This window comes from Trichophyton rubrum, assembly GCF_000151425.1.
Source record: "Trichophyton rubrum CBS 118892 genomic scaffold supercont2.2, whole genome shotgun sequence".
NCBI classification, from domain to species: Eukaryota; Fungi; Ascomycota; class Eurotiomycetes; order Onygenales; family Arthrodermataceae; genus Trichophyton; species Trichophyton rubrum.
Genome location: NW_003456427.1, coordinates 2,635,374 through 2,662,750, shown reverse-complemented (window position 1 = coordinate 2,662,750; position 27,377 = coordinate 2,635,374). Strand labels below are relative to the sequence as shown.

Below are 27,377 nucleotides of genomic sequence, written 5' to 3'. Positions count from 1 at the left end.
AAAAAAGAAGACGAGCCGAGCCGAAAAGAAGAAGATATCATCAAGGTCGTTAACGCTGAAATGCTCCGATAAATAATTCCCATGAGCCTGTGCCCTCATGGTGCCCTCCTGATAGTTGCCTGTTTCGGGTGGATTTTTTTTTTCTTTTTGTTGTAATTTCGTTATATTTCATTTTGCTCTGTCAGTTCCGTGTACCCATGATGCCATCAAACCCAAACGTCTGACAAACCCTGTTGACCGGTCGGCCTGTGTAAGCCTGTTCCCATCACCCCCTGTTATACACTTTCCCCATGAAAAAGATGCTACCAATAGTGATGCGGAAAAGCCAAACGTAAAAAGGAATAAAGTAAAGTAAGGAGAAAAAAAAAAAATAGAAAAGAAAAGAAAAGGAAAGGAAAAAGACAACAAGGGGTAAGTTGAGCCACTGGGGATGATGAGGCTGGGTTCAATTTCACGATTTCAAGACTAGGTATTGTCAAGCGCGATAGGCGGTATTCTCGGGCGAGTTATGAGAAATGGAAAGGTAAAGAAATAGCTCCGCATGATATACACCTGGCGTATACAGAAAGAAGTATACTGATAAAGGTCCAAAACACGAGAAGATGAAAAGCTTGGGAGAAAAAAGGAAGAAATCATGTACATTGAAGAAAAGAAAAGAGTAAGAAATCTGGGAAAAGGAGAAGGAGAAAGAGAAAATAGAAAGCATTAAAGAGCATAGACTCATAATTAGTGCGTGGTGAAGGAGATAGGAAAGAAAAGATGTTTGTGTCCACACAATGCCACTGTCCTGGGTAGATTGTAGAGACGCTGAAAAACAGGTCAAGAAAGGTAAAGTACAAATGTTCGAGGGAGACAAGTCCCACTCGAACATTTGACGGCAATAGAATAAAATGGAAGAATAAATCGAAAGAAAACGAACAAAGTCGGTTCATCTGCAGATGAGTGCCAGCTCAAAAAGGAGAATCCGAAGGTAAGGCAATGCAAATGCTGCTTAGATCAGGGCTGAGACAATCCGAAATATCAAGGGGATGCAATGAAATGAGAGTATGGTCTCTCTGCCTCTCTGGCAGGAAGTGGAAGAAGGACGAGAAACAGGTTGGTGGTCGCCTGTTAAGCTTAGCATGTAGCCTCAGCACGTTTGGATTTGCTGGAGGTACGCTTGGCTAGCTGCTCTCCATGGAACTGACGAAGATGCTCGGTAAGATGGTCTTCGCGAGTGAAACCCATGAAGCCCTTACGGTTGCAGCGTGGCTTGGGGCAATCCATTCTCGTCGGGAAGTGGATTGATTTCTGGTGTCGGCTCAGATCAGCTACCCGACTGAACGAGCCTTCACAATTTTCGTACAGGCAGATAAACCGCTGGGTTGACCTAGATGGGTGGCAACACGGGTTAGTCTATCTGTTATGGTAACGTGATTGATGGGTAAAGTATGGGGTTGAAGTTGGGGTTGGGGTTGGAGTGGCAACGTACCTCTCTGCAGCTGTTGATGATCTGGGGCTGGAGGGAAGGGCAGCCATGGTCTGGCCATCAAAGACATACTCCTGATTGGACGAGGTGGAGTGGCTTTTAGGCCGCCCCTGCGTCGAGCTACGTGGCTCGTACTCGCAGGTAGCATCATATTCATATGAACTCGGGGGTGAGTGACATGACTGGATGGTGTTGTAGTATGTTGACGCTGCGCTGTATGATGTGGAGATGGATAGGTTGCTGTCCGTCGAGCTTGAGTAGGCCATGGGAGGAGCCTGAGAAGAGAGATAGCCTGGCTGCGACCGAGTTGAGGTAGTGTAGGTATTATCAAGGGTTTCTCTCCATGACTCCCCACGGACGGGAGACTGGTAGGTAGTCTGCCTCTGACGGTAAGGGAGAGACATGATATGAGTAGTGAAGGTTGGGACGGGTAGTTGGTAGTGTTGAATGTCAAGCCGTAGGCAGAAGAGTAAGGTCTTTGAGCAAAAGGGAGCTCCAAGAGTATTGTATGTAATGTCTTTCAAGTAGTATGGTGATTGTGAATGAGGAGGGATGGAGAAAGAAGGGGGATCACTGATGATATTTTATATACCCCTTCAGGTACCAGCGAGGAAAGGAGGCGAACCTTCACCTAGCACAAGAAATGGCAGCCTTTGCAGCCACACGTGACAAGGGAAGGGGAAAGGGAAGGAAAAGGGAAACAGCAGAAAGCAGCAGATCCCCAGATAACCTAAGCAGGAATGCAAGACAAGCAGAATGATGCCCATCGAACGTTTCACAGCCTCGGTGTGTTAACGAGCTGACTCGAGGGGTAAACGACGAGGGGACGATGAGTTCGATTGAAACAACAGCAAAGAGTGAAGCTAGCGGTTATGCTACCCCCATGCACTTGGAAACACCCAGTAGATTGGTTGGCCAGATAACTCGCTGGTCCCAGGTGGCACGATTACATGAGCGGGCAGCAAGTGCTTCTCTGTTTTGAAAAAATAAAATAGAATAGAAAATAAGGAGTGCACTTTGCACGTGGAAGAAGAGTGATGGGAACACAGCCTCTCTGTAAGAGTACGAGAGAGGAAATGACGTCGGGGAAAGAGGCGGGTACGTATCAGAGACGCAAAGAATTGGTTAGGGGGAGGAAGAAGAAGTGAAGCAGAATGGTATTTGGCCGTAAGCGAATATCAGCTCGATGCTGATAGGAGACAAGCCTAATCATAAGGACAGTAGAAGAAGGGGCAGCGGGATGGAAACCGCCGAGTTGAGTATGGAGTAATAAGAGCAACCTCTTAAACAAAGGAATGGCGGTACATGCAGAGTCAGCTTCGACCGGCAATCGGCGCCGGAAATCAGATATCAGAGGAAGAGACGTAGAATAGCCGGAGGGGTGACAAGAGTGACCTTGGGTCCCACAGCGGGCAAGGCGGAGGAGACCTTGGATGGTTTACAAACGAGCATATGCAGTGGTAAGAGGAAGGGTGATATGGAGATCAAGTTCGCATAGACAGAGCTAACTTAGACCGGAGCGAAAACTCCACGGAAGGGCAGACGCAGACTGGCTGGTCAACTAGTCATCGAGATGGGATAGGATGGGATGGTGGTGTGTGTATGAGACGGAGACCGACTGCTCAGCCCTCCCATCCATCTCGCCTTCGCCTCATTCCAGTAAGCCAGCTAGTTAGCCCATGGGTTGTTAGTCTGATACGGGCACCACCCTTATTGCGGTGAAGGAAAGGCCTCTCTCGTAAATATCGATGACGGGGCGGGCCGACAATGGAGCCTGAAGATGAGGGATTTCCATCACGGTGATATTGTTTGGATGGGCAAAGGATGAGTGATAGACCGGGTGTCTGCAAGATGCAGTGGTCGTTTGGATCTTCTTCCTGTGGTTGCTCCACAAGAGTCGTTCCTTTTTTAGGGCCGTTTAGGCCATGTCGACAGGCCAGAAAAAAAGAAAAGAGAACCCCGGCCGCTCGCTCTCACTGGCCAGAGAATGTTCCTTGACCAGTCAATCAATAACGGGCCTGCTGTTAATAATAACCCTGCAATAGAGATGCACCCCGTGTAACCTGCTAAATCGTGTGCGACCTGTCGACTTGGTTAGCCAAGCACAGAGTATATTCAGATGCAGCACGGTATGTACACGGTTACGGAGAGTAATCAGAGAGCGAGAGGTGTACTATGCAGGCGTCGGGCAGATGCTGTGCAGCGTTCACCATCAATCATCAAGCATCACCAGCGTCACCTCAGTGCCTCCGTCAGGTACGTGGCCATGCAGACGTTTCAAACCCGACCACCCCGGCCTAATGAGGTTGCTGTGGTCACCACCATCGCCGTCATTGTGTCTCTGTCTCTGCTATCCTGTTTCTCTCTCCGCTTCTCTGACGTCTTTTCTGTGCCAGCAAGTCGCTGGATGTTTGTTGTCTTCATCTTCGTCGTCGTCTTTTTCCTCTTCTGGAAGAGGTTGGAAGTCGCTCTGTCTTGCTTATCTAAGCACATCCCCATTTTCGTCCTTCTTCGTCTTCTTCGTCTTTCTTCATCTTCAACGTCAAACATCGAATGTCAGGCATCAAAACGACCAGCATCGCCCATCCTCTCCCTTCTAGCCCGTCTTCTGGCCCGTCCTTCGTCTCTTGCTGGCAGTGCAATGGTCCCTTAGCTTCATCGACCGATTAAAAATGCCGCAAGCCAGCCTGGCGTGGCAGGGTAGGGCGAGGCGGACTTTCGCTTCTAGCTTTTCGGCCTTGGGAGAGAAGAACTGGCTGACAGACTGACAGACTCAACTCGAGGATCACAGTTGATAGAGAATAGAGAAAAGAGAAAACTCGAGACCATACAGACTCCTTCGTGCTGCTTCTACTGACACAGCCTTTGCAACCCTCGCTATCTCCAGTGCGCAACACACTGGGCTGGGCCGCACATGCAACCGATTCAGGTATCAGGCAGGCCTCTACACGAAGCACCCCAAGGCAAAGCGCAAAGAGGGCGTCAAGGCATCCATCTCATCAGGGGGAATCAATCACAGCAGCCCATCTCCGAGGAAATAACCTTTTCAGTCCAGTTAATTATGTTTTCATCTTTTACGCGGCATTGGACAGCCTATCAAAACATGCAATGACTTAGAGCTGATAACACAGCAAGAGATAGCAGACGTCGGACATTAGAAATCAGGAACGAGAAGAGGCTTGCCGGCATCAGCGGTCTTATAAGTTACTGAACATGTCTTATTCTCTTTCCTCCGCTATTAGCTATTGCTATCTCGTGGAACAATCAGTCTCTTTATCGTCGTCCTTTTTGCTGCCCTGCTTTCTTGATGCCCAACTTGATCACTCATTATCAATTTCACAAGGAGGGACAGTTTTTCTCGAACCAATAGCCAGCACTACCGAGGCTACCAACCAGCCAACCAGTGCAATAAACACACGTCGCCTTATAGGACTGGATCATGAGACTCCCGAGAAGCGAATAAGCCTTCTCTCGTTTCATTTTATTTTTGGCGAGGTCAAACTTGAATGCTGTAACTAAATGGTCTTCTTCCAGCACTGCCTCAAAACCATGAATGCCAAATGAAAGGATAAATCCAACAATAAAGTAAACCGTGTGCCTAGAGGCTGGAAAAGGCTCGAAGGGCTCTTTCGCCTTGACTACTATGATCAGGTGAGAAAAACCGAAATACTCCTTGAAAGCAGCCTCAGCTTTTTTGCCGATGGCCCGTCCCTCTTCACTACCCCGGCATTTAGTTACATCGCGCTAGCACTGCCCCCCTGATCGATGCCAATAATGATTCTGCCTGCGCTTGAACCCCCACAAGAGAAGGATTCGAGAAGAAGCGGAGACTAGAAAACACGACGAGGACTGGGGGGCTGTTCTGCAGGTGAGGGAGTCCTGAACTTGGCTTGTCTTGCTCTCTGATTGCGAGGGAATATTCCGGCGAAGTAACCGGGTAAAGGCACATAGAGACAGAGAGACACTGGAGAACCAGGAGAAGCAAAAAGAAGGTGGGAATGGGAAAAGCAAAAGTTGCCGATTTGCGCCAAATACACTCTCGAAGAGACTCGGAAGAAGTACGGAGTAGTAGTTCACAAATTAAAATGACATCACACCGGGAAGAAGACAGAAAAGAAATCAAACAGGTTAAACTCCCTCCCAGCCAATTCCAGTCCCAGGTAACTAAAAAATTGCCTATCATTTCACTTTACTCATTCCCCATTCCCATTCATCCAATGGATAGAAAACAAGAAGCTAAAAAAAGAGATAAAACGCGGAAGTTGCGGGAGAGTAAGATACGTAGTTATGTGAGTGCAGGAGGAATTAGGAAGATGCAGGACCAAAGGTAGGACTGAAGGAGTAAAAAGGAGATTGGGGCGAGACGGGACAGTAGAGGGAGGTGTATTGTACTTCAACAGAATCGATTGTCATTGTATTTGGCGGACACTGACAGACGGTCTTGCACTGTTTTACAAATCATCTTCAAGATACTTGTAGACAAATTTAAAATCACCTTTTCGTCGGTTCATCCTATTAGCAGCCACGATATTATTAGTATAAGCTGTTTTTGACGCCCGCCGTGGGACAGTAACCAAATGCCGAGACAGGGTACACAACCCCAAGCTTTACCAAGACAAAGATGGGGGTCGAATATAACTTACCAGGTGCTTTCATAATCAAAGAACCGATAGGTACCCTGCTCATATTCCTCAGTAATGTTCTTTGGTTCCTCATGGCGCTGGAACCAGGTCTGGTATAGCTTGTGGAAGCGCCAGCTTTGGTTCTTGAGGGCCTTGGCAGCCAGGTACTGCTGATACGTGGACTGACGGTAGTAGAAGAGATAGAACAGCGTGTCTGTATCTATTCTGCCAGTCTCGTATAGTCGTGGATCGTCGAATATGGGTAATGTCTCCTGAGGGTAATAAAGTGGCGTTGTGTATGGCGTCTGGGGCTTGTAATGACGGGGTTTTTCCGCATCTCCCGGCTCTGGGCATGTACTATGTGAGGCTACCAATAACCGCTGTACGGACGTTGATTGAGGAGCCGTCGATCGCGACTTGGTCACCTCGAAGGAATGAATCAGATCTTGGAGACCTGGAGGAAGATGATATACCGATTCGTCTGCAGCCGGTTCGTTTGGACTCTTCCCCTTTGCTTGGCCATTCGTCACTGTACGCTCCTTATTAGAGGCCGACGTTGATGCAGCCGGGGTTGTTGCTGATGTTTCTGTTTTGGACATCGCGGGTGTAGGAGGCATGGTCCCCGGTCGGCTGGCTGCAGTCACACTCGGACTTAATGTAGGTGACTTAGATTGACTCCCTGACTCGTCTGCGCTGCCGGCAGAGGACATCAGCCGTTGTACCTGCACTGGCTGTGCGGGCTGAACCATAGGTGACGCCGTTGACGACGCTTTGGAAGCAAGCTGTGCTGCTGATACCGCGGGACTGGCACCAGGTGGTGGTGGGAGGGGTGCGATCCCAACACCAGCCTTGTCACTGGCAGCAGCGGCAGCGGCAGCAGAGGCATATTTGAGAGTCTCTCCAGGTAACCGTGCCGGAGGAGGTGCAGGTTTCATTGAGCTTGCTGAGGATGACGAAGGACCATTAAGATGGAGCGTGGCAAGGACGGGTAGAGGGGATTTCATCTGTGTTGATGGCCGTCGTGCAGGACCTGAATCTGACTTGCCCTTGTTGGCCTGCCGGGATTCCGCATCATCTTCCTGTATCGATTGGGTGTCTTGTGATGATACCCGGTCGTTGTCGTTGTTCATGCCGAACTGGACCTCATCGTCGCCTAGCGGTATGTCGTCGTAGATGGTCTCGTCCTCTCCGCAAAAGTCGGGATTATGGCCGTCCTCGGCATAATATTTGATGGCTTCTTGAGCATCAAGCACTTGTTGTGTTTCGACATTGCCGTTCTGTAATGATCGTAGGAGTAATTCTAGCTTCCCAACGTGCCATTTATGTCGTTCCGATAACCGTTCGATATCCGCTAACCGATTCGACTTGGCAATGTCCCTCTTGCCCTTTTTCATTGACGCTTGTATAGACTCTTCTTCAGCTTCCATAGCCTCTATTTTCTGCTGTAGAATGTCAACTGTTGAGGAGAGAAAATCACACGTGTCGGCTTTCTCTTTCTCCTTGGGATCCAGGCGCGCAGCAGCCGAAAGCCCCTCTTTCGAGTAGGCCTTGGTCTTCATTTCCTTCTCTACAGCCTTAAACTGTTCCATACACTAGATCTGAGTGTTAGTATCGCCTCCCTAACGCTGGCTAGGGTAAGAAAGGGGGAATATATAGTGCGCACTGTTTCTATGGCTCGCCGTTGTTCCAGCAGCGGGCTTTTGTCCTTGACCTCATTTCCGGCAGCCCATGTCTTGATCTGGTCTCTAAACCGTTGTAGTTTCTTGATCTCTCGTTTAAGATTGTCTTCAAGCTTGTCTCGTTGGGCGGCATTGCTGGAGCTTCGGATCTTCTCATATATCCCTTCAAAAGATTGTATGCCCTCACCGACCTTCTTGAAGGTCTTGTCGATTTCTTGCTGCGTTTTTCGGGAAGTCATGATGATGTCTTCATAACCTGGCTCTCAGTAGTGCTCTATCCGAAGCTCAAGATAGTTATGCGTGGGCGTGCGTGCAGGAACTGAAGGAGTGGTACAGGGTGTGGATGAGGTCAACCCGGTTGCGAGGGAAACGGATCACGAAATCGGGCAGCTTCGGCGTAGCGCTGGGACAATGGTTTCCGTTACCGTGCAGACGCGTGTGAATTCAGCTGAGCGAGAGGTCGAATGCGAGATGCGAGATGCGGGAAGCTGTTCGGTTGCTTTCGAACTGCTTCATCTTCATCTTCATCTTCATCGTCCATCAAGAAGCTGCGCCAAGCCGATTTGTGCCAAGAAATCTTGGAAGCCGAAACTCACGGAAGAACTTAGGCGCCGGATCACGTGAGTGCGCCCGATCTGGATATTTTCAACTTCACTTCGTCGTTTCTCGCTTGTCCGACGGCATCGACGGCACCGATGACGGCTTTTGGCTGACTTGCCGGGTGATTCAGATGCGGTAACCGTCATGTGTCGCATATCCAGCAGTTGCAGTGGCTGAGATGGGTACTTTCAACTAGATGACGGGCTTGAGGACAAGGAGGAGGGGATCAAAATAATGCAAGCAGGTAGCCGCCAGGCTACAGAAATCCCCTCCGATCCATGGGAAGCAATCAGTCGAATCTGCAATTCCCTTCTTGAGACGACCTTCCTCATGTCAATTACGGAGGATAATTCATGCATCACTGTGCCGCAGATAGCCCCATGCCGCCTTCCGCTGGACATCTAGGCTCCCCTGTTGATACATGGCGTTTTATCCAGTGCGGGCGATAGATTGACGACAACGACGACTAATCTGACCGTTCTCCAAGAAGCTAGCTCAGGCTGTACTACCTCACAGTTTGGAATGTGTCTAAGAATAAGCTGCTGTATCTGAGATGTATCGGAGATAATACGGGGTTTATACGGTACTACTTCATGCCTCTTTTTAGGAGCCTTTGGTCTCAAGTGTGTGTGGGGGATCACCTCACTTATTACAGGTAGAGATGCATGTAGAATAGCCTCTTCTGTCCTCCATTGACTGTAAAGAGCCTCGCCTGTGAGACTCGCATGTAACTAGCCATTGTAAATCACCGGCTGAGCCATCAAATGCTGACTAATAATATAATATTTTCTATATCAACTTGCTATGATTTATACATTCGTCGAAAATAAAAAGACAAAGTACTTCCATACATGGCATCCAGATAATGACATAGCCGTGATACTATTTTAAGATCTCCGCTCGTCGCAGGGAAGATGAAAGGTGTGACATCCCTTTCTCCCCTCTTTTCTCCCATTATTCAGCCCTGGGAACACAGCCGGCGTAGCACATCTTGACTAACTACTTCTGACCATCTCCTTGACCTGTTGATCCAGCGATCTTACAAAGAGTGACATCTGCCTCGGTTACTGTTGATAAACAGCTCGTTTCGTCGATTGGCCGTGGAGTGCTGGTGTTTGCCGCTGTCGGGCCAGATGATACCCAGAAAGATGCAGATACCCTAGCGGCCAAGCTGTTGAAGCTGAAGATGTGGCCTGATGAAACCGGGGCAAATGTACCTATCCTCCTCTCATGTACCCCCAAATCGGATCTATAACAATAGCAGTGCTGATATAGCCCTATTTGGTTATTTCCAGTGGAAGAAGAACGTGCAAGACATCCAGGGGGAGGTTCTCTGCGGTACGTAGATACATCCATATTATATCACCTATTGGATAGTTACCAAGTTTGCCCCCCTCGGTTACCCTCTCCCAGGCTAATGCATGTATCTATTTGCCGAACAGTGTCACAATTCACGCTGCTTGCTACTTTGAAAAAAGGCAATAAGCCCGACTTCCACAAAGCAGCAGATCCTAAGACGGCTCGAGAGCTGTATGAGTACTTCCACTCAAAGGTGCAGAATTTGTACACTGCAGAGCGGGTTAAGGACGGAGTTTTCCAAGCCATGATGGAGGTAGGTTTAGTCAACGATGGACCGGTATGTATCTGTGCTCCTTTGCCCTTGTTCTTTGTACTCGTATAGCGCCGGTGCTAAGGAGGGTTCAGGTCACGCTCGAGATCGACACAAATCCAGCAAAGAAGGAAGACAACGCCAGTGCCAGTGCCAGTGCCAGCTAGGCATCTCATCTATCGTAGGCCACCTGTCGCATCCCAGGACTGCTTGTTGTATCTTTATAATAGACTTAGATATCAAAGACGTTGATTTCCCAAAGCGGAATTAGGGCTTAGGGCTCGAGGTGGCTGCTCTTAGCGCGGGGATGTTTGCACTGTTTGCCTCCCGCGCGGGTCCCCAAAGCGTAGAAGGTTCCTGAACTTCCTCTGCCTCTTCTTCTTTTAATCTTCCTGCTTTCGCTTTCTTCTTCACTTCCTCGCTTTCTCACCTCTGCCTCAGTTATTTGTGATATCAGACACTCACCCTGTGCTAGTCAGAAGACGGTTATCGAAGAAGATAGACCTACACAGTGCAATTGTGCCTGGCCGACGAAACCATGGCTGAAACCTTAGGTACATAGAGCATAATTTCTTAACCTCTAGAGCCTCTTGCTGACCGACACCTGCTTCCAGGAGTTCGCCCGCGCGTATACTTTGACATCGAGATTGGCGGAAGACCAGAGGGAAGGGTTGTGTTTGAATTGGTAAGCTTCGCAAAGTCTGGTCGAGCTTGGTTATCGGTGCCTTGCTGACTTATTACTAACTGGTGGCCAACGATATGTAGTACAACGATGGTTAGCATCCAGCTTCTTCTACTCGGAGAGACAGAACGAGAAAAAGCTGACGTGAAACAGTCGTCCCCAAGACCGCAGAGAATTTTCGTGCCCTCTGCACTGGAGAAAAGGGAGAGGGCAAGTCTGGAAAGCCATTGAGCTACAAGGGTGCGTACATCAGTGCTTTTCTTTTGCTACATTGGGCTTTGGTGAAGCCATTTCTAAGTTCATCCTTCTACTAGGATCTATCTTCCACCGAGTTATCAAGCAGTTCATGATCCAGGGTGGTGATTTCACCGAGTTTAACGGCACTGGTGGAGAGTCAATCTATGGGGAGAAATTCGACGATGAGAACTTCGAGCTCAAGCATGACCGTCCATTCCTGCTCTCCATGGCCAACTCCGGACCCGGAACCAATGGAAGCCAGTTCTTTGTTACTACTGTTCCCACCCCTCATCTTGATGGAAAGCACGTCGTATTCGGAGAGGTGATCAACGGCAAAGGACTTGTCCGCAAGGTAGAACAACTCCCAACCAGCCCTGGTGACAAGCCACACTCAGAAGTCAAGGTCGTTGCCTGCGGTGAAATTACGGGCGATGACTATGAAACCGCTACTAAGCGTGCTGTGGACCCAACTGGAGATACATATGAAGACTATCCAGAAGACAACAACCAGGAGTTCACTGGTCCCGAGTATTTCAAGATCGCCACTGAACTCAAGGAGTTTGGCAACACTGCTTTCAAGTCTGGTGATGTGCAGCTAGGTCTGGAGAAATACCAAAAGGGTCTGCGCTATCTTAATGAATATGCCGAGCCTTCTGAGAATGATCCCCCAGAGCTTGCTGGACAGATGATGACTCTCCGATTTGCCCTCCACTCTAACTCCGCCCTGCTTGCTAACAAATTGAAACGCTACAATGACGGCCGAACCTGGGCTGGATATGCTCTTGACCAAGCCGATCATGCCAAAGCCAAGGATGCAGACCGGGCAAAGGCCCTCTATCGACGAGCCGTTGCCCTCGCTGGATTGAAGGAGGAGGACGAGGCTCTCAAGGATCTGGAAGCTGCTGCCAAGTTTGCCCCCAACGACGCTGGAATCATTGCCGAGATCTCCCGTGTGAAGAAGAGTATTGCTGAGCAAGACCGCAAGGCCAAAGCTGCTGCAAAGAAATTCTTCTCCTAATTCATGGAAATTATGCGATATCGGCCCTAGCTATCGCATACAAGATGCAATATGCAACCCAAATCATGTACGCCAATTAACGACATTTCAATCCCTTTTTATATTAGAAAGGAACAAAGCGTGTAATTTAAATACGTTCTCGCTTTTTTCATCACTCACTGGACCATTTTTTTGCCATTTGGTTTACTGAAGAGGATAAGAAACCCTGGAGCCGGAGCCGGAGCCCATGGCGTTGGCTTTTTTTTTTTTTTTTTTTTTTTTTCTTCGCCCATTTTGTTTCTCCATGACTCTACATCTACATATCGATGCAGAATCATTTCAAAACAGGAAGTTATGCGGTTATTATATACTTGGAAATAATGCTCGACAGCATGCTTTGAGTGATAGCACGAACCCTTTACTGAGCTCTGCCAACTTTGGCAAGGTAAAGAATAATAAACCATCAGACTTCTGAAAGAGACAAGAAAAGGCTGAACTAGTTACTACCTAGTAATTAATAGTACTCTTGCAGGTTTGACACTAAACCTTGCGATCGCTGGTAAAGGCGCAACTCCCTAGATCCCTCTTCCTAGGAACAGCTTCAGGACGAATATCGAAGTCGAAAATATCCATGGGCACCCCCATCGTTGTACATGCATTCGGAATATCCACCAGCCCAGCAATATGGCCCTGGACTGGCGCACAACTAAGCAGCAGATACACCTGTTCATCCGAATACCCAAACCTACGCAGGTATTCAATCACCCTCCTACATGTCTCCCTGTAGGCAACAGTAGCATCCAGGTGATGCTGCTTCCCATTATGATCGACGCTGAATCCTTCAAAGGTCAGATATCGACCGGGTCCAAACTGGGGTTCGACTGGACCTGGTATGAAAATAGGAGATTTCATCGCCATTTGGGCCGTGCCGTTCTTGATCACGCTGAGTTTAACCGTGACGATACCAGCCATTTCGATAGCGCCACAGAAGGAGATCTCCCCGTCGCCTTGAGAGAAATGCAGGTCTCCTACAGAGAATTTGGCTCCCTTGACGTGCACGGGGAGGTAGACTTTGCTTCCACGGCTGAGGTTTTTGATATCACAGTTTCCACCATTTTCAGGTCGGCCCTGTATATAGTCTTAGTTACCACATGCTAGATGCAAAGGATCATAAACAAAAGGCGTCGTACAGGGACAGTCCGAGCTCCCTCCTTTTGTATTTTGGCCTTCAATTCGCCTGTAGCTCCTCCAGCATGTGCATTCTTGACCTCAGGTGGTTTCGCCACTTCTGATCCCAGGTTCTCTGCCATCAACTGTCCTTCTCTCCTGTTCCATTCAGCCAGGATCTCTGCAGATGGTGCGCATCCAAGGATTCCAGGATGAATTAATCCCGCAAATCGAACCCCAGGGATATGCCTCGAGGAGCAGAATATCCCTTCAAAGTCCCAGATTGCCTTCGCTCTATCTACATTATCAGACTGGATATCAATTAACTAAGACGGGCTGGCAGACTACTTACGCTTGCGGATAAAACTCTGACAGGAATCCTCCTCCGTTATTAGCTGCAAAGATTCCAGTGAACCCCCATGGTTCGTCCTGAAACGGCTGGACGTCCTGAATCTCAACGACGAGCACATCTCCAGGCTCTGCTGTTTCTATATCAAACGGGCCGCTTAAATAATGAACATGTGTCAAGTCAACATCACGGACATCATCTGCACAGTCGTTGTTCTTGATCTGCCCGCCGGTCCAGTCAAGGCATTCGATCTTGACTGTTTCGCCGTTCTTGATGCTGCCACAGGCGGGAACTATGTATATTTACACATAAGGTCAACTTATACTTCAATACTGATAATGGTGAAAGGAACCCACTAACTGTCAGGATGCCATCTATTCTGTTGATTTGTTTCATGTTAGTTTGTTGGCCGACTATATCGGTTCGTATAGTTACTTACGTGCACTCCTGGCTGCTCTGTTGCCGGCTTCCTGCGATCAACTCGCATCGCCGTCCGGATCTCGTTGAGGCCCATGGTAAATCTCTCGCATCAACACGTCAATATTTCGCTGACTCCTCAGAATATTATCTTCTAGTCCTGAATCTTGCTTGTGGTACGAGAAGGATATATGTCTATGCATGGACATGCTTCCCCGCAAAGAACTATGCAGCTCATGTCATGGTTCTTGATATATCCCTGAAGTGGCGTCAACCCCTTAACCTTAATCGTCACCATGTTTACTACCATTAGTTATACCGCTACCTGCACTCATCCTGTAAGATGAAAGGTATTGCTGTGCAGATTTACACAATATTTTCTACTGAAGAGTGCCAAATTGTATATTCCTACGAGGTACGGAGTATGGTCCTGCCTTTTGAGATGAACTGACTGCATATATTCAAGAATTATCAAAATGGCTATTAGATCGATATAACTATGCTGTGGAACCAACGCTTAGTTAGTTATGCCTTGCCACGTTGGTTAGAAGGGTCGTATGAGTATTCAGATGGTTCGTCAAACTCCTCCTCCTTCAACTCTCGCAGGAAGCCTCCATCGAGCAGCTCCTGAACACTAACTTTAAGATAAATCTGAGAGCCAAAGCCTGGTTGGCCAAACCAGCTAGCTACCGGCCCTAAGAAACCCGCGAAAGGTTTCATTACCTCATAAACGTGGTAGTTGTCCGGGTAGTTTCCTGATTTGCCTGGTGCGAGGTTCGGCGGTGGCAGCGCTCGCGAGATATACGATGATCCCAAAGGCGCAACGAACTTGCCCTTCGGGCTCCCAAATCGGTCCAGTTTTCTTCCTTTGGTTATAGTAGCCTCAGACATTATTGGTTTGCCCTGAGAGTCGAGCGCGAAACCGTCGAAATCCGGATAATTGAACCACTTCTTTGGGTCTAAGTCCCCGGCCCATCTCATAATGAACTCATCCGCGCAGAGGCCGCCGTATCTATAATACGTGGCTGTTTCAACCGACACAGGGAAACGGGTTGGTAGGGTCAGCGGTCCAAGCCGTGGGTCTCCGCACACCGAGTCTGAATGTTGGGGATCGTATTGGATATTCTTGCACGGGTTTGGATAGCATCTTTTGGGAAATATATCTGGCTATATATTTTGTCCATATGTAAGATTCGGCTGTTCAATGAGGAGGATATCGAGTGGTATCATATATAAACTATACCTCTTGTCTGGCTGATAGTCCCTGGTTTGTTTGAAGGGGAGTTGCCGACACTACCCCTAAGAAGCCGAGAGATGCGGAATAGGATAACACCTTTGAGAGCTTCATCTTTCTCGTGTGTAATGCTTCTCATGGGTGTTCACGTCAACGTTGAATCAATTGAGGAGGGAGACAGAACGCCCTTTATATTACTGCACTGCAGGAGAGGTGGATCCCAGTGTTACCCTAATGGCCTCAACTGGAGCTGGTTGTTATGCGCTTCCGTCCGATGCGTGGATCCTTCGCGTTTGGCATGTCAACAAATATATTTCGACCCTGGCTCTTCCAGTTGTCCAGGGATGCTGTGCTCCATGGCTACGGGCATTTTTTGTACCTGGATCACCTGAGGTAGCTAACAACATCGATATAGTTAGATTGTTCATGGCTATGTGAAGGGTCAAAGATGGGCCTATCTGGATCTTTTCGGTAAAAGCTTCCTCGTCAATGAGTCCTAATATTGAATATTTCGGTCCTGAGGCAGTTTTTGGGAGTGCGATCTTACGATCGGACAACAAGCTTGTCAACGAGTAATAGGGAGCCAAGGAAATGGTTAAGCTTACTCCGCTGCTTAACCGTTAACTGACTAGGTTCATGGGTAATCCAGTGGGGTTGACAGCAACAGCTTCTCAACGGTCGACTGTCAGGTGAGGCCGCAGAATTCTATATGTCCGACGGGCCAAGCGTTGGATCGGGGCGTTCATGCCTGAACCCCCCTTCTCCCCTCCCCCCCACAGATCCAGATAACTACCTTGGAAACCCTGGATGAGAGATATTCTCTCATTTTACGAGTGTTCCAAAGCTCCTTGTGGCGCTTGATAAGCTCTTCTCGACCGAGACTTGATTTAAACCCGTTTATATAGACCCCTTTTCACTCTGAGCGAACAAAGCTCAAGCATTCTCGGTATTCCCGAAGAAAGTTCCATTCTAGTAGGCGAATGGGAGAGTCCCACGTCGTAACTGCTCGTTGAGAGCAAACACTGAAAGGCTGCTATTCAGGGGGAAGGGAAAGCCAGGGGAAGCCAGTCAGGTCACCTAGTCCTGTGGGAAATGTCGAGATATCAAAATTTTCATTCATGAACCAAGTGGGCCATCGGTGACCCTGAGTAGCAAAACTGTAAATAATATCATGAATCTCAGGTGAGAGCATAGGAATCGGGCTTTTCCAGGTGCTGGATGAAGTCTCCTGGAGCTGCAGCCATGATGTGAGTCCACTATTCGGTGTTTATGATGGAAGTATCTGATATCTTCTCTCGGAGGAACCCAATTACCTTCGTAGCTGATAGTATCTTCGATACCTCATTCTCGGTCAGCATAAGATCCAAATTGGAATCAAGGCGATATTCGATATACGCTGTGAAACTATACAGGCCTGCTAGACTGTTACGCTCGATATACACTCATGTTTAGTTAAATTAGCTAGTTAACTACGGCAAATATGGGTTAAAAATCCGTCGATTCCTTCACTAGCCGTGCTCTCTTCTTCGCGGTTATCCATTGGGAAGTACAATGCTGCCGGCTGTGAATTAACTTGCTATATGGGCGCAGGAGATTCAGCTGTCTTACACTCGTCTTTTACGACCATACCATATAGGCGTCTCTAGCAACACAATATAAACTACGATTTGAAGGGAGAGCTGTTGCAAAGTTAACTGGTTCAAATTTATTTATTTATTTATTTTTATTTTTATTTTTTATTTTTTATTTTTTTTTTTTAATTGATAATTTTTTTTTTGATTGATAATTTGTGACTGTGCTCTGGATGTATCTCTTAAAGGGATCTGACTTTACTATGCTAAATGTCACCCCTATCTACGCAAGATGGGTTCATTAGATTGAGTCTTAGTCGAAGAAGCTGGAAATCCGCTTGAGGGGTGTTTTATGTATGGGTGAACGAGATAATCGGGCGTCAATATATTGTTAAAAAGAGTGCATAAACTGGTATGCTGCATATATTATTTTTTGCCATCCGAGATAGTGAAAATGAAATCATGATTCGAGTGATGATAAAAGGGTATAGATGTAATGGCCAGATCATCGTACCGTAGAGATGAGACGCTGAGAAGCGAGAATTCTCCGGTTAATCCCTTCATTGCATTTCTCAAGCTTAAACAGGCCAACAACAACTCCCACAACAACAGTCATGCCACCAACATTATGTTTGTTCACATTCCTGGGTATAGTTTCCTTCACTCGATAAATGAAAAAGGTGTGTATAATAAGTTACTGGATATATGTTTTTCTAGACCTTGGGTGTACATTGATAATCAGCGTCGTCTGCAACTTGCGACTCTTGCTTGACCCTTGTGTGCTCTTTGTTTACATATATTACAGTATCTGCATCTAGAGTCATGTCAGCTTCGTAAATCTCCTTAATTTTGTCTAAACTTACCTATTTCACCCTTCTTGTAGCATTCCTCTGCCCTCCGGACCTTGTAAATCTCATCCAGAATAACGAGTCTTTTATGAGGTTGTATGTGTCTGCGTACACCACGGCTAGCTTCCTCTAGCTTATCTGCAGTGATATCATGTGTATCTCCAAGGCTGCGGAAGATGTGGATAAGGAGGCGTATACATTCCGACTCCATCTGGCAGCTGAGCTCACGGCGGATGAAATTTTCTGGCCACCAGCTGGGCGTGGCCTCCGTTTGAGGCCCCTTCTTGTCTCCGTCATTTGAGTCATTGGCTTCATTGTGCGGGACCATCAATTTGGCGTATGACTTTACTATCTGGAGACAGTTGCTGTGCTGGAAGGCTGCAAACGCGGATTCATAGTAGGCCTCGACCTTCTGCTCATCTCCTATCTCAAGAGGAACCATCTCCACGCTATCGGGCTCTTCATCTAGTTGGGGCCTGGCGCAAGAAGCGGACGGTTTTTTCCCTATAATGGCATAAGCAAGTATTATATCAAACTGGTAAAGACAACAGTTTATACCTCGTAGTGGAGAAGAGCTAATGTTCTCTCCTGTACCTTGTTGTACTTTTCTAAATCCCAAGGGAAGAGAGTACCGCTGGGAGTGTGGGTAAGGGTACTGCAAGCTCGATGCTTTTCTAGAACTGACCATTTTCAAAGTCTCAAAGTTTGACCGGCTAATGTACGCAAAAAAGAAAGAGGTGTTTTATCAAGCGAGAATTGGATATATGGAATGGGATTGTGATCTATATCAAGGCAGTGGTATATTAAAAATTAATACGGAGTAAATAAATAAAATAGAAAAACTAACCCTACAAGCGATAATTGCTGCAGTCTGTAGGGCCAGGGACAAATTTCTGTAACTAACTGGTTCAGGGGTGGTAGTACATTTGGAAAATTAAATTTGGCGTCATTTCAATACAGCCTAGGCCAGTTGGCTGTTATGGCTGTGAAGCCTAGAGGGGCCCATGTGCATAATATTGGGTGCAAGGACAGCAAGACAATGGAAAAAGAAATACGGAGCTAAACCCCAGCCGTTAGTACTCCATAAAGTTCACCAGCTAACTAACTAGTTAACGGTCAAAGAGACTCTTTCTCAAGCGAGCCCGGAAAGCATGAGAAAGTACGGAGTACTCGGTGTTGTTAGTCGACGCTGAGAACAAACGGTTATAAGAATCATGGCCAGAGATTTTTGGAACAACACTAGATACGGGAGTATATATATAGTGGTTGATGATCTGCTGTCACTCGTTGTATGGACGATTACTCTATCTTCCCATATCAAACGATGTGGGAGGGTAACACCGTCTGTGGGAGGTCAAGGCCGTAAATAAACTTCGATTCAGCGAGCCAAACTTCCGGGATCCACTCACGGCCCGGCCCCGCGAGAAGTTTAAACCAATCGATTGTCTCGACTTGCTTCGCCTGTTGATTCCAGGACCAGTCCGTCGAAAGGCAACTGGAGGCGCTCTATATAAAGAGCAAGACTTGTGCTTTCTGTCATGCCAGTGTCATATGATGGATTTGGCGGGTCAGATAACCCTCACGTGATAAGGCGCTCTCTCCTGAATTCCTCGAAGAGAATTCAGTGACTCGGCTCATCTCCACTCTAAGCCCTCGACACCCTCAGCATCGCGGGCCGTCCCAACCAGGAATACAAGACTACTTCCCAGTTACAGCCAGGAATACAAGGAGGGTGTTAAGGACTTATGATAGAGGCCTTCATGCGATTCGCTTCTAAGTTCTAGCAACGAAGAACCTTAGCCACCTGTGTTACATTTCCCGATGAACGATCGTTAACACGGGAAGGGGGATCCGGTAAATAAGGCATTATCAGTCGCCTCAGATGCAACCACCTATGGCTTCTGGTTAGCAAACGACGGTAGCGGTTGCGGAATGCCCAAAAAACAAGGGACTTAGCGACGATCCTGTTACACGGAGCGAATTTGACCAGGAAGAATAGATACTGGCGCTCTGGGTTGTGCGAAACATATCCCGTTCTATCAGGTATCAAGCTATCCGCACTAGTAAGTACAAGCCTGAGGTCTCTTCGAAGTTTGGAAATGGCTAACATGATTAGCTAGAAGATACCATGGGAGTAAAGCATGATTCTTAGTAACCTTTGGGTCGCAGAATAACACCCAAGCTCCCGCGATGAGATGACGCCACCATACGTATCCAGAAAATACGAGCATTCGATACAGATTTCAACCTCTGGTGCAAGGTACCCAATGACTGATGGCTGTTGCTAATGGGGACGGCCAATGTAGGCACACCCAAGCTCTCCCAGAACACTGGTTTCTTCTACATCCACGAATGAACGAATAAACGCCATTGTTCAGACGGCGCATTAGCGAGGAGCATAGTGTGATGAGTTAATGGGCCAATACATCACCCCCGGAACTTGCAAGGCCAGGCGGACAGTGATATAGATGAACTCGATCCAACTTATAACTTAGAGGAATGAGGATTAACAAGGCTGGGGGCTGTGGCCGACAGAACTTTACAGGCAAACAATCTCTCAGGTCTCCAATGGCCACCCTTTCTATCACGCCATATCCTGTGAAAACCTGGATTGATTCCTCGCCTTTTAATACCCCCCACTCCTAGTTAACAATTACGCCAAAATGAAGGGGCCCAGAGCATGTCAGAGAATGTAGGAGCACGACTTGCGGACACAGATAAAAGGTTTTCTGCAACGTGGAATCTTTTGATACTCCGCGATGGGACGGGATAGCTTAGTTAGAGCTGTCCCAGTGGCCACAGAATACCTTCGAGCTCACATAAATATCAGCGAAGTTATTAGCATGGTATACCAATTATCTTAATAATAGGATTCGAAAATGTTGAGTCTAGGGTTGACTGCCATCTTGATAGCCTCTCATGTTGCTAGAGCCTTGTAAGGGGAAATTGCTTGGGTTGCTATATATGCGGATATGTGTGGGTGGAGGTCACACGAGTTAGCCGATGTGGACAACAGGAACCAAGGTCCCAACTCAATAACTATCGAGAACGATGAGTGTCCAACTAATCTATTCTTGAAGACTTACTGCGTATCTTGTATTACATCACATACTCTATAGAAGAGCTGGAAGGGAAGCTAGGGTTTACTTGGGAGTCTCCAGGAAGATGCTTCCTACCTTGGTATCGGCTTTCATCAAGTTTCAGTGTGGAAGTTCATGTGTATGCTGTTTTCGAGATAAAACCTAGTATTCCGTAGATCCCATAGATTACATTAAGCCATCCTCTACTGTCCATTTATCGGCTAATTCTCTTTCTTAACAAGATCTTAAGGATTACTGGGTATTTGAGAGCGACAGAGGGGAGAAGTGGCTGGGTAGCTTAGGTCTTCAACGCAAGAGCTAAGTAGGGAAAAGACGGGAAGATTGCCTGAATCTTGAGTCGAGTCAACTCGCGCCGTGTTCTGAACCCTTCGTCGACGTTGTTTTCCTTTCTTTCGCTCTCGCTGCTGGACGTTGATGTTGATGTTGATGTTTTTCGTTTCTGGAAAATGGAAACACGTGACCACCCCTCCGCGGGCGACTCAGCCTTTTCGACTTCGGCTGCGCAACTTCAGGTTCAAAAACCAACAACTCCTGCGGTGACATCCAACATTGCACGTCTCGATGTGAGGGCCAGCAGTTTGCTGTGGACTGTTATTTTTGGACAAGGAGCTCGCCAATAAAAGTCGAAGCCAAGCAGTTATACTGTTAGATACGCTCCAATACCCCTGCGCTATTATATCATGCGGATCATAACTGACCTGCTATTAACTAGATGGCCGTTTGTGCTTTGTCTACTTTTATACCCACAAATTAGCAAAACAGACCCTTCATCATTGCTGCGTTTGTTCTTTTCCCATAACTCGGGCGGGCAAATGATGTGATATGAAGGCGTTTCCCACGTCGAAAGTAGCTCCCTGCCTATAGGGCTAGGAGAAAGGGGTTGTTAGCACCTAGCTACCTAGGGTACAGACAGAGTTAACAATTAACTAAGCTTATCTGCACCCTCTGAGAGGATAGAAGACTTATATGCCTGGAGATGCCGGCTAGGTCGCCCTGGCATGGACCAGGGAGCTTAACTGGGCAGTGCCAGCTATTGTTATTTAGAGCAGCTCCCATCCTCGGAGCTGTTCAATTTTAGTTTGTTATTTTCACAGCTGAAATCTCTTTTTCTTCTAGCCATTATTCTTCATTTACAAGAAACAAGGAAATAATACCAATTTTTTTGGGCCGGAAAGGAGTGCGAGAGAATCAAGCAGGCGGTGCTGACTGGATCTGCATTTATTTCCGAAATAAGATGGCCCCTCGACATCGCTCTAATGGCTCAAGTTGTGATTCACACGCCTTCGAGTCCTAGAATCGATCATAGAGTTAACATTCATTGCTATATTTTCCATCCTTGGCCTAGTTCTAGTTTATATCTATGGTCTCCGGCGAAAACGGGCCCATAGAAATGATCATGATCACGCAAAGGAGGGGGTGCTTTAGACAGTTCTGGCATTGTCTTTTGGAGCTGAACTAATGTAAGTCAATCCATGATTATTGTTGCTGACACTATCACTGACTTAGCTACGACAGAGTGCACACGCTGGACCTTGTGCATACAGTTTACGGCGAATGTTCATTAATGACGATAACGGACTTACGTTCCATCTTCACGATCGGAATACTTAGCACCTGTCTTGATTATCTCTCCGGATTTCTACTACTTACCGCCACGCTGCTTCCAATAACTCGGTTGATGTATGAGTGTGCCGGCGGGATAGTACCACGTGGTTCCTCCATAAGCCATAAAATTCTTATTGTGCTTATAGGACCTGACTTGATTGCCTGTATTGCGTTATTGATATGGCTTATCACTGACACCAATGTGGACATCGATGGGGCCAATCGATTCTTCAGCGGGATTTATTCGGGCCTTACAGGGATCTTCATCATCTTATATGCTGTGCTAGGACCTATTGGATCATTAATGGGTTTTATCAACCATATAATTGCGATTAGGAAGGCGCCCCAGCTTCGCAGGAGCGGTGTAAGTGAGCATCCGGAACCTTTACCCTGCTTTCCACTTTCCATGGTCCACTTGACTTTTATTAATTCATTTTCTAGAAACTACGGACACTTGCACACCTTCTTACGATAGCTCAACTCGCGAAGTACGTCGTTCACATTGTCGTGTTATGGGTCAACGATGGTATTGTGGGATATATCCTAGAAAGGACATTTCTACTAGTGGCAATTGCCACTGCACTGTACTATGTGCCAAGTGCAGCATTGGCAGCTGCTAATAATGCCGAACCACCACGGTATGAGCAGGGGGCTGAGCCACCTGTGTACAGTACACAGTACGCTCCCTTGAACACATTCCCTCGCGATGAGGCGCAATATTCCCAGAGCAATGCGAACATGACAGAAACGTATGACGTGCCACCGATACCTCCTGTGGAAAAACCACAAGAACTGCCAGTAGGGTATACCGAAGTACCACAGCAACTAGACTGTCCACCGCAGCCATGATTGCCGTCATCTGGAAACCATGGCCACCCCGTGGAACTTCCGCATCAGACCAACCAGTCCTCATGAGCGTCAACCCGGCAAGATCCAGGTTACGTCACTTTTTACGTCTTCTTAATATACTCAATGTGTCTGCATGTATGATAATTAAATGAATCGATTAATACTAGACGGCCAACCGCAATCAACCGGAGGAGCAGCAACCTATATGAACGAGAGGCGGAGACCTATACTTTTCTCTTCGAGCCTTATAAGCTGGGAGGGGCCACGGTTTATACCTTTACCATCCGTTCATACCCGGGAGATGCCTTGGGCTGCAATGTTTCGGGTTATCGCCCGTCAACAGTTTACTTTAATCACAATTATATTTGGCTCATACTCCCTCTACATTGATAGTATTTGCCAAGGTCGGACTCGAACTGTCTACCGCCCTCAATAATTCGCGCGCATTCATCGGTCCAGGTATGAAAGGCAGAAGCATCCCTGTCGTCAAATATTCAAAGGGAAAATTACTTCAAAGGGGAAATTACAAAATATCACCGCCTGCGTATGGACGAACCCTGGCGGACCTTCCAGCCCAAGAAGTCAGGTAACTATCTACTCGCTCACTGAATACTACTTCTGGCCACAGGCAGGTGAATTAATTGAAATCCGTGCGTTTCTTCATCCTCTTTAGCTTGCACAACTCACGCAGTATTTACATCTAAGAGAGAGCGAATAGAACTATATTCCATGCCATAGAACATGAACCCCCCTGAGCAAATACAAGAGTTGTTAGTGCTTATTAATTATTGAGCCATATTTAGCTTATTCTCTATATTAAGACTAGTGGGAGATTTCTAACCAATGGAAATCTTCAAATAAAAATTTATATCACGTGATTCATTTTCAGTAATGATGACTAATATCACTCGTGCGGATCCCCTAAAAGTGTTAATTCGGGTCTCCAAAGTGACAAAACGACCAACTGTCAACAACCGCATCTTGAAACCAACCCACACAACACGTAGGATACAATATCCTCAACGCCAGTTCACGACGGTCGCCGCGATGTTGACAGTGGTGGTGACGACGGTATGGCAGCGCTGACTGCTCGGTAAGCAAGGCCGCCAGAAAAGAAAGGAGGATAACCTTCTGGCGCCTTGTTTTACATAACGTTGTACCTCGTCGATACGCACTAGCCAACTAACTAGTTATAAATATCCCTGGCTGAGCAGCCACCGCAAGGGCGGGCTCCGATCCAATCGATACTAAACGTGCTCCTGCGACTTGCTCAGTCTCTTCCGTGTTTTTCTTTTGCTCCAGAGATATCCCAACTCACGCAGTTGCCGCTCGATAAGCCTGGTACCTGCTTCTAGCACCTTGGATATATGGGAGCTGCTGGTACTCTGTACCGCAAAGCCTGTCACTACTATGATGCAGATGCGTAGTAGTGTGGGACTCCTGGCTCCTTTGCGTGCGAACCCTCATGGATACCCTTTCAGTTTTCTATGGCAGCATGGCTAGTGTTCGTACGTACGAAAACGAGGGAGGCTACAAGAGACAGAGGTTATTGACGCCTCACCCAGCTTACAGAAGCGCTCCTTTAAGCAGCTGAATACTTTTAGCTAAGCTGACTTGCCAATAATTCTGTCATTTGACGGAGTATCTTCGTTTTCTCTGGCTGCCTGTCTGTGGAGTCGAGTGAGGCTCTGTGGTGGCCATCGAGCGCTCCCCAAGAACAGCACCCAGCAAACAACACGCCAGGCACATTTTTCTTCTCCCCTTAAGCATTCGTTATTACTTCTTCTTGTTGATCAACCGTTTTTTCCCCGTCGTATTACTTGCATGAGCGTTGGCTGGACGTTTGCTTTTTGGCTTGACCTCTTCGTGACACAAGCCTAGTACCGGCGTGCATTTTAGGCGTGTCCTTTTCACATTTCACCCTGATATATAATCATTTTTCACACATACCTGATTTAAATGGCCATCCTCTGAGTGGATTGTGGATCCTTGCCCAACCTCTTACAATACTGACCTACTTACATAGAGGTTATATACCCACAGTCCGGCCGATTAGGGAGTACGAGTATCGTCATCATGAGCTTTGGATGGTCTGCTGGGGACATCTACCAGCTTATTGTAGCCTGCCACACACTGGTATCAAATTGTACTCTGGGGCCAACGTCTGCTCTCCAAATAGTGCATGGTCTGGCTGTGGAGATCCAGGAACTCGAACGCCTACTGCAGCAGCTTCAGAACCTCGTTCAAGATGGCGGCGAGACTTCCTGCATCGATCTGCGCGGAATCGAGGATACGCTGCGTGACTGTCGCACCCATATGCAAAAGTACAACAACCTGCAGCAGGCTTATGAAAACCATCATAGAAACACAGACCCCGCCGTAGCGGGAGAGAGACGGCCGTCTATCACTTCAACCACTGGGGGACGTACTAGAGAAATTCTTATCTCAAGCAGGAACGCAGCCAGAGTAGGCGGGGAACTGGTCAGACATGCTACCTGGGGAAGTGGCCAGATATCTGCTCTCCAAGACCGGGTCTCGCGGCATAAGCAGTCTCTGACACTATACCTTACAGTGCTGGAACGGTACGCTTCAACCTCACACATTACCTAATGATATATGTACTGACAACTTGCGTATAGAGAACGAAGCATCCGCATGGGTAAAAGGCTACAAAGTGTTGAGCGCATGATCCATGAGCTTCATGCCGAAGCTATGCCTTTGACTCGCACCCACCCCCTCCAACGTGTTGGTTCTATTCCTAGCTCAGGTTTGGGCACTTCGGACGGTTCTTCTGCAGACGGTGACCGTTATCATATCATGCTAGAAGCTGTTGAGCGTCAGCGTGAATACGCCATGCTCCAACGGGCTCTCGCTGAAACTGGCAATGACCAGGAATGGGAGACCATTTGTGACCAGCTTGATCGGTTCCATAGACGGGTCTTGAATGTCATTGAACGCAAGACGAACTCTAGTGCTCAGCACGGTTGCAGGAGCGAGCATGAATTCCAGAGCGAAAATAACATCGAACTAAATAGGACGCTGCTGAACATGTCAAGAGGCTCACTCAGGTCCCCTTCGAATGAAAATCAATCGTACCGTCGCAGACGCCACGCAGCGTTTGAGACCCCACTAGAGCGAATCTCGGATGAAATTGAGACGGAAACCGATCACCAGTCTTCCCACATATCGGTTAGTGGCACCGAGGAAGTAGCAGACGGACCGGGGAGTCCGATTCACCGTACTTTATCGACAGTTACTTTACCATCCTATACACCATCAGTGTTCTCCAATTTCACATCAACAAGCACTACTGCCACTGAGGATACTTCTGTTACAGCTAACAATTCTGCACATATGGAAATACCCAATAGTCATAATAAACCTTCATATATGGCTTCCCCAACACAACCTCTCTCTGCCAGTCCATCAACCGTTAACTCCCTTTCTATCCCACTATCAACAAGTCCAGGGTCAATTCATTCATATTCAACACCAATTAGCCCGGGCTTTGCTCCAAGACAGAGTCATTCAAATGCCCGTGATTCCATATCTAGCTACGCTAGTACAGCACCGAGTATTGTCAGCATAGAGAACGGGGATGTTCCATTGCGCAGTAGGGGTTACAGCAATGGAAATGGCAGTTCTTTCCCTCCTTCGCCAGGCATGGTGTCGAGACGGGACACAGATGATTCAGGCCATCATTTGAGCTGTGGTTGGAAGACTATCCCTATTAATGGTAATGTAAGGGTGTAAGTAATCTTCTAATAGATGTATTCAGGTCATTCCTTTTGGATGCAAATGCTAACTAATATACAGTTCATGGCGCGGTCATTCGACATCAGTTCGATGCGTTCTCTCTGCGGGTTACAAGAGCGACGGGAGAATGTGTGCAATTCGCGCAATGGATCCCACAAATCCAGCCGAAAAGTTGCCTATCCTCAGGTGTAAGACTCGCTAGTTTCTTATCGACAAGCAAACGTTCTAATACTGCAATAGTGTCCTCGGCTGAAAGGCGAACGATTCCCCATATCGAACCACCTGGCGACCGCGATAGAAGCCATGAAGCAGGAGTTATATACTTCATAAAGGCGCCCAAAACAAAATATGGCGAGCATCCAAAGTACTACATTGAAGATCCAGATGGTAGGCTTTGTTTTTCCTCTAATTTTCTCCCCTCCATGTATCTCATTCGACCAAAGACCAAAGGCCAAAGGGACTGACAAGGCTGTGGCGTAGATCTCATCTATCTACAAAGCTTAATCTTTGGGAAAAATCTACTTCTCTCGATGCTGGTGCAGAAGATATCCAGTGCGAATGGAAGAGAATCAGATCGCCAGTATCT

The 27,377-nt window shown here is 47.4% G+C and overlaps 11 protein-coding genes across 11 annotated transcripts; 5 read left to right on the top strand and 6 right to left on the bottom strand.

The window, feature by feature from the left end:
• Positions 1 to 4: 4 nt before the first annotated feature.
• TERG_02593 (uncharacterized protein) lies at positions 5 to 3,428 on the bottom strand. Its single transcript, XM_003237837.2, has 2 exons — positions 1,472 to 3,428; positions 5 to 1,369 (listed from the first exon to the last, which is right to left on the bottom strand). Exons 1-2 carry the CDS (start codon positions 1,870 to 1,872, stop codon positions 1,117 to 1,119), a joined length of 654 nt encoding a protein of 217 aa, XP_003237885.1. The 5' UTR covers positions 1,873 to 3,428; the 3' UTR covers positions 5 to 1,116.
• Positions 3,429 to 5,198: 1,770 nt separating this feature from the next.
• On the bottom strand, positions 5,199 to 5,651 carry TERG_11866 (uncharacterized protein; the record flags this gene model as incomplete). The annotated part of the gene is made up of 1 exon (XM_047750912.1): positions 5,199 to 5,651. One exon carries the CDS (start codon positions 5,649 to 5,651, stop codon positions 5,199 to 5,201), a length of 453 nt encoding a protein of 150 aa, XP_047605694.1.
• Positions 5,652 to 5,919: 268 nt separating this feature from the next.
• TERG_02592 (uncharacterized protein) lies at positions 5,920 to 8,269 on the bottom strand (the record flags this gene model as incomplete). Its single annotated transcript, XM_003237835.2, has 3 exons — positions 7,754 to 8,269; positions 6,112 to 7,682; positions 5,920 to 5,980 (listed from the first exon to the last, which is right to left on the bottom strand). Exons 1-3 carry the CDS (start codon positions 8,006 to 8,008, stop codon positions 5,920 to 5,922), a joined length of 1,887 nt encoding a protein of 628 aa, XP_003237883.1. The 5' UTR covers positions 8,009 to 8,269.
• Positions 8,270 to 9,283: 1,014 nt separating this feature from the next.
• Positions 9,284 to 10,145, top strand: TERG_02591 (D-tyrosyl-tRNA(Tyr) deacylase; the record flags this gene model as incomplete). Its single annotated transcript, XM_003237834.1, has 5 exons — positions 9,284 to 9,290; positions 9,404 to 9,582; positions 9,665 to 9,707; positions 9,812 to 10,005; positions 10,074 to 10,145. 5 exons carry the CDS (start codon positions 9,284 to 9,286, stop codon positions 10,143 to 10,145), a joined length of 495 nt encoding a protein of 164 aa, XP_003237882.1.
• An 861-nt stretch (positions 10,146 to 11,006) lies between these two features.
• On the top strand, positions 11,007 to 11,915 carry TERG_02590 (peptidyl-prolyl cis-trans isomerase D; the record flags this gene model as incomplete). The annotated part of the gene is made up of 1 exon (XM_003237833.2): positions 11,007 to 11,915. One exon carries the CDS (start codon positions 11,007 to 11,009, stop codon positions 11,913 to 11,915), a length of 909 nt encoding a protein of 302 aa, XP_003237881.2.
• Positions 11,916 to 12,434: 519 nt separating this feature from the next.
• On the bottom strand, positions 12,435 to 12,866 carry TERG_02589 (uncharacterized protein; the record flags this gene model as incomplete). The annotated part of the gene is made up of 1 exon (XM_003237832.2): positions 12,435 to 12,866. One exon carries the CDS (start codon positions 12,864 to 12,866, stop codon positions 12,435 to 12,437), a length of 432 nt encoding a protein of 143 aa, XP_003237880.2.
• A 1,486-nt stretch (positions 12,867 to 14,352) lies between these two features.
• On the bottom strand, positions 14,353 to 15,175 carry TERG_02588 (uncharacterized protein; the record flags this gene model as incomplete). Its single annotated transcript, XM_003237831.1, has 2 exons — positions 14,353 to 14,994; positions 15,071 to 15,175. 2 exons carry the CDS (start codon positions 15,173 to 15,175, stop codon positions 14,353 to 14,355), a joined length of 747 nt encoding a protein of 248 aa, XP_003237879.1.
• A 1,721-nt stretch (positions 15,176 to 16,896) lies between these two features.
• Positions 16,897 to 21,018, bottom strand: TERG_02587 (uncharacterized protein). The gene has a single exon (XM_047747937.1). It carries the CDS (start codon positions 18,166 to 18,168, stop codon positions 17,476 to 17,478), a length of 693 nt encoding a protein of 230 aa, XP_047603907.1. The 5' UTR covers positions 18,169 to 21,018; the 3' UTR covers positions 16,897 to 17,475.
• A 1,127-nt stretch (positions 21,019 to 22,145) lies between these two features.
• On the top strand, positions 22,146 to 23,035 carry TERG_08742 (uncharacterized protein; the record flags this gene model as incomplete). Its single annotated transcript, XM_003237829.2, has 2 exons — positions 22,146 to 22,550; positions 22,628 to 23,035. 2 exons carry the CDS (start codon positions 22,146 to 22,148, stop codon positions 23,033 to 23,035), a joined length of 813 nt encoding a protein of 270 aa, XP_003237877.2.
• A 19-nt stretch (positions 23,036 to 23,054) lies between these two features.
• Positions 23,055 to 23,625, top strand: TERG_11865 (uncharacterized protein; the record flags this gene model as incomplete). Its single annotated transcript, XM_047750911.1, has 3 exons — positions 23,055 to 23,128; positions 23,203 to 23,360; positions 23,429 to 23,625. The coding sequence occupies 3 exons, from the start codon at positions 23,055 to 23,057 to the stop codon at positions 23,623 to 23,625; spliced, it is 429 nt and encodes a 142-aa protein (XP_047605693.1).
• Positions 23,626 to 25,690: 2,065 nt separating this feature from the next.
• Positions 25,691 to 26,788, top strand: TERG_02584 (uncharacterized protein; the record flags this gene model as incomplete). Its single annotated transcript, XM_003237828.2, has 1 exon — positions 25,691 to 26,788. The coding sequence occupies one exon, from the start codon at positions 25,691 to 25,693 to the stop codon at positions 26,786 to 26,788; it is 1,098 nt and encodes a 365-aa protein (XP_003237876.2).
• Positions 26,789 to 27,377: the final 589 nt, after the last annotated feature.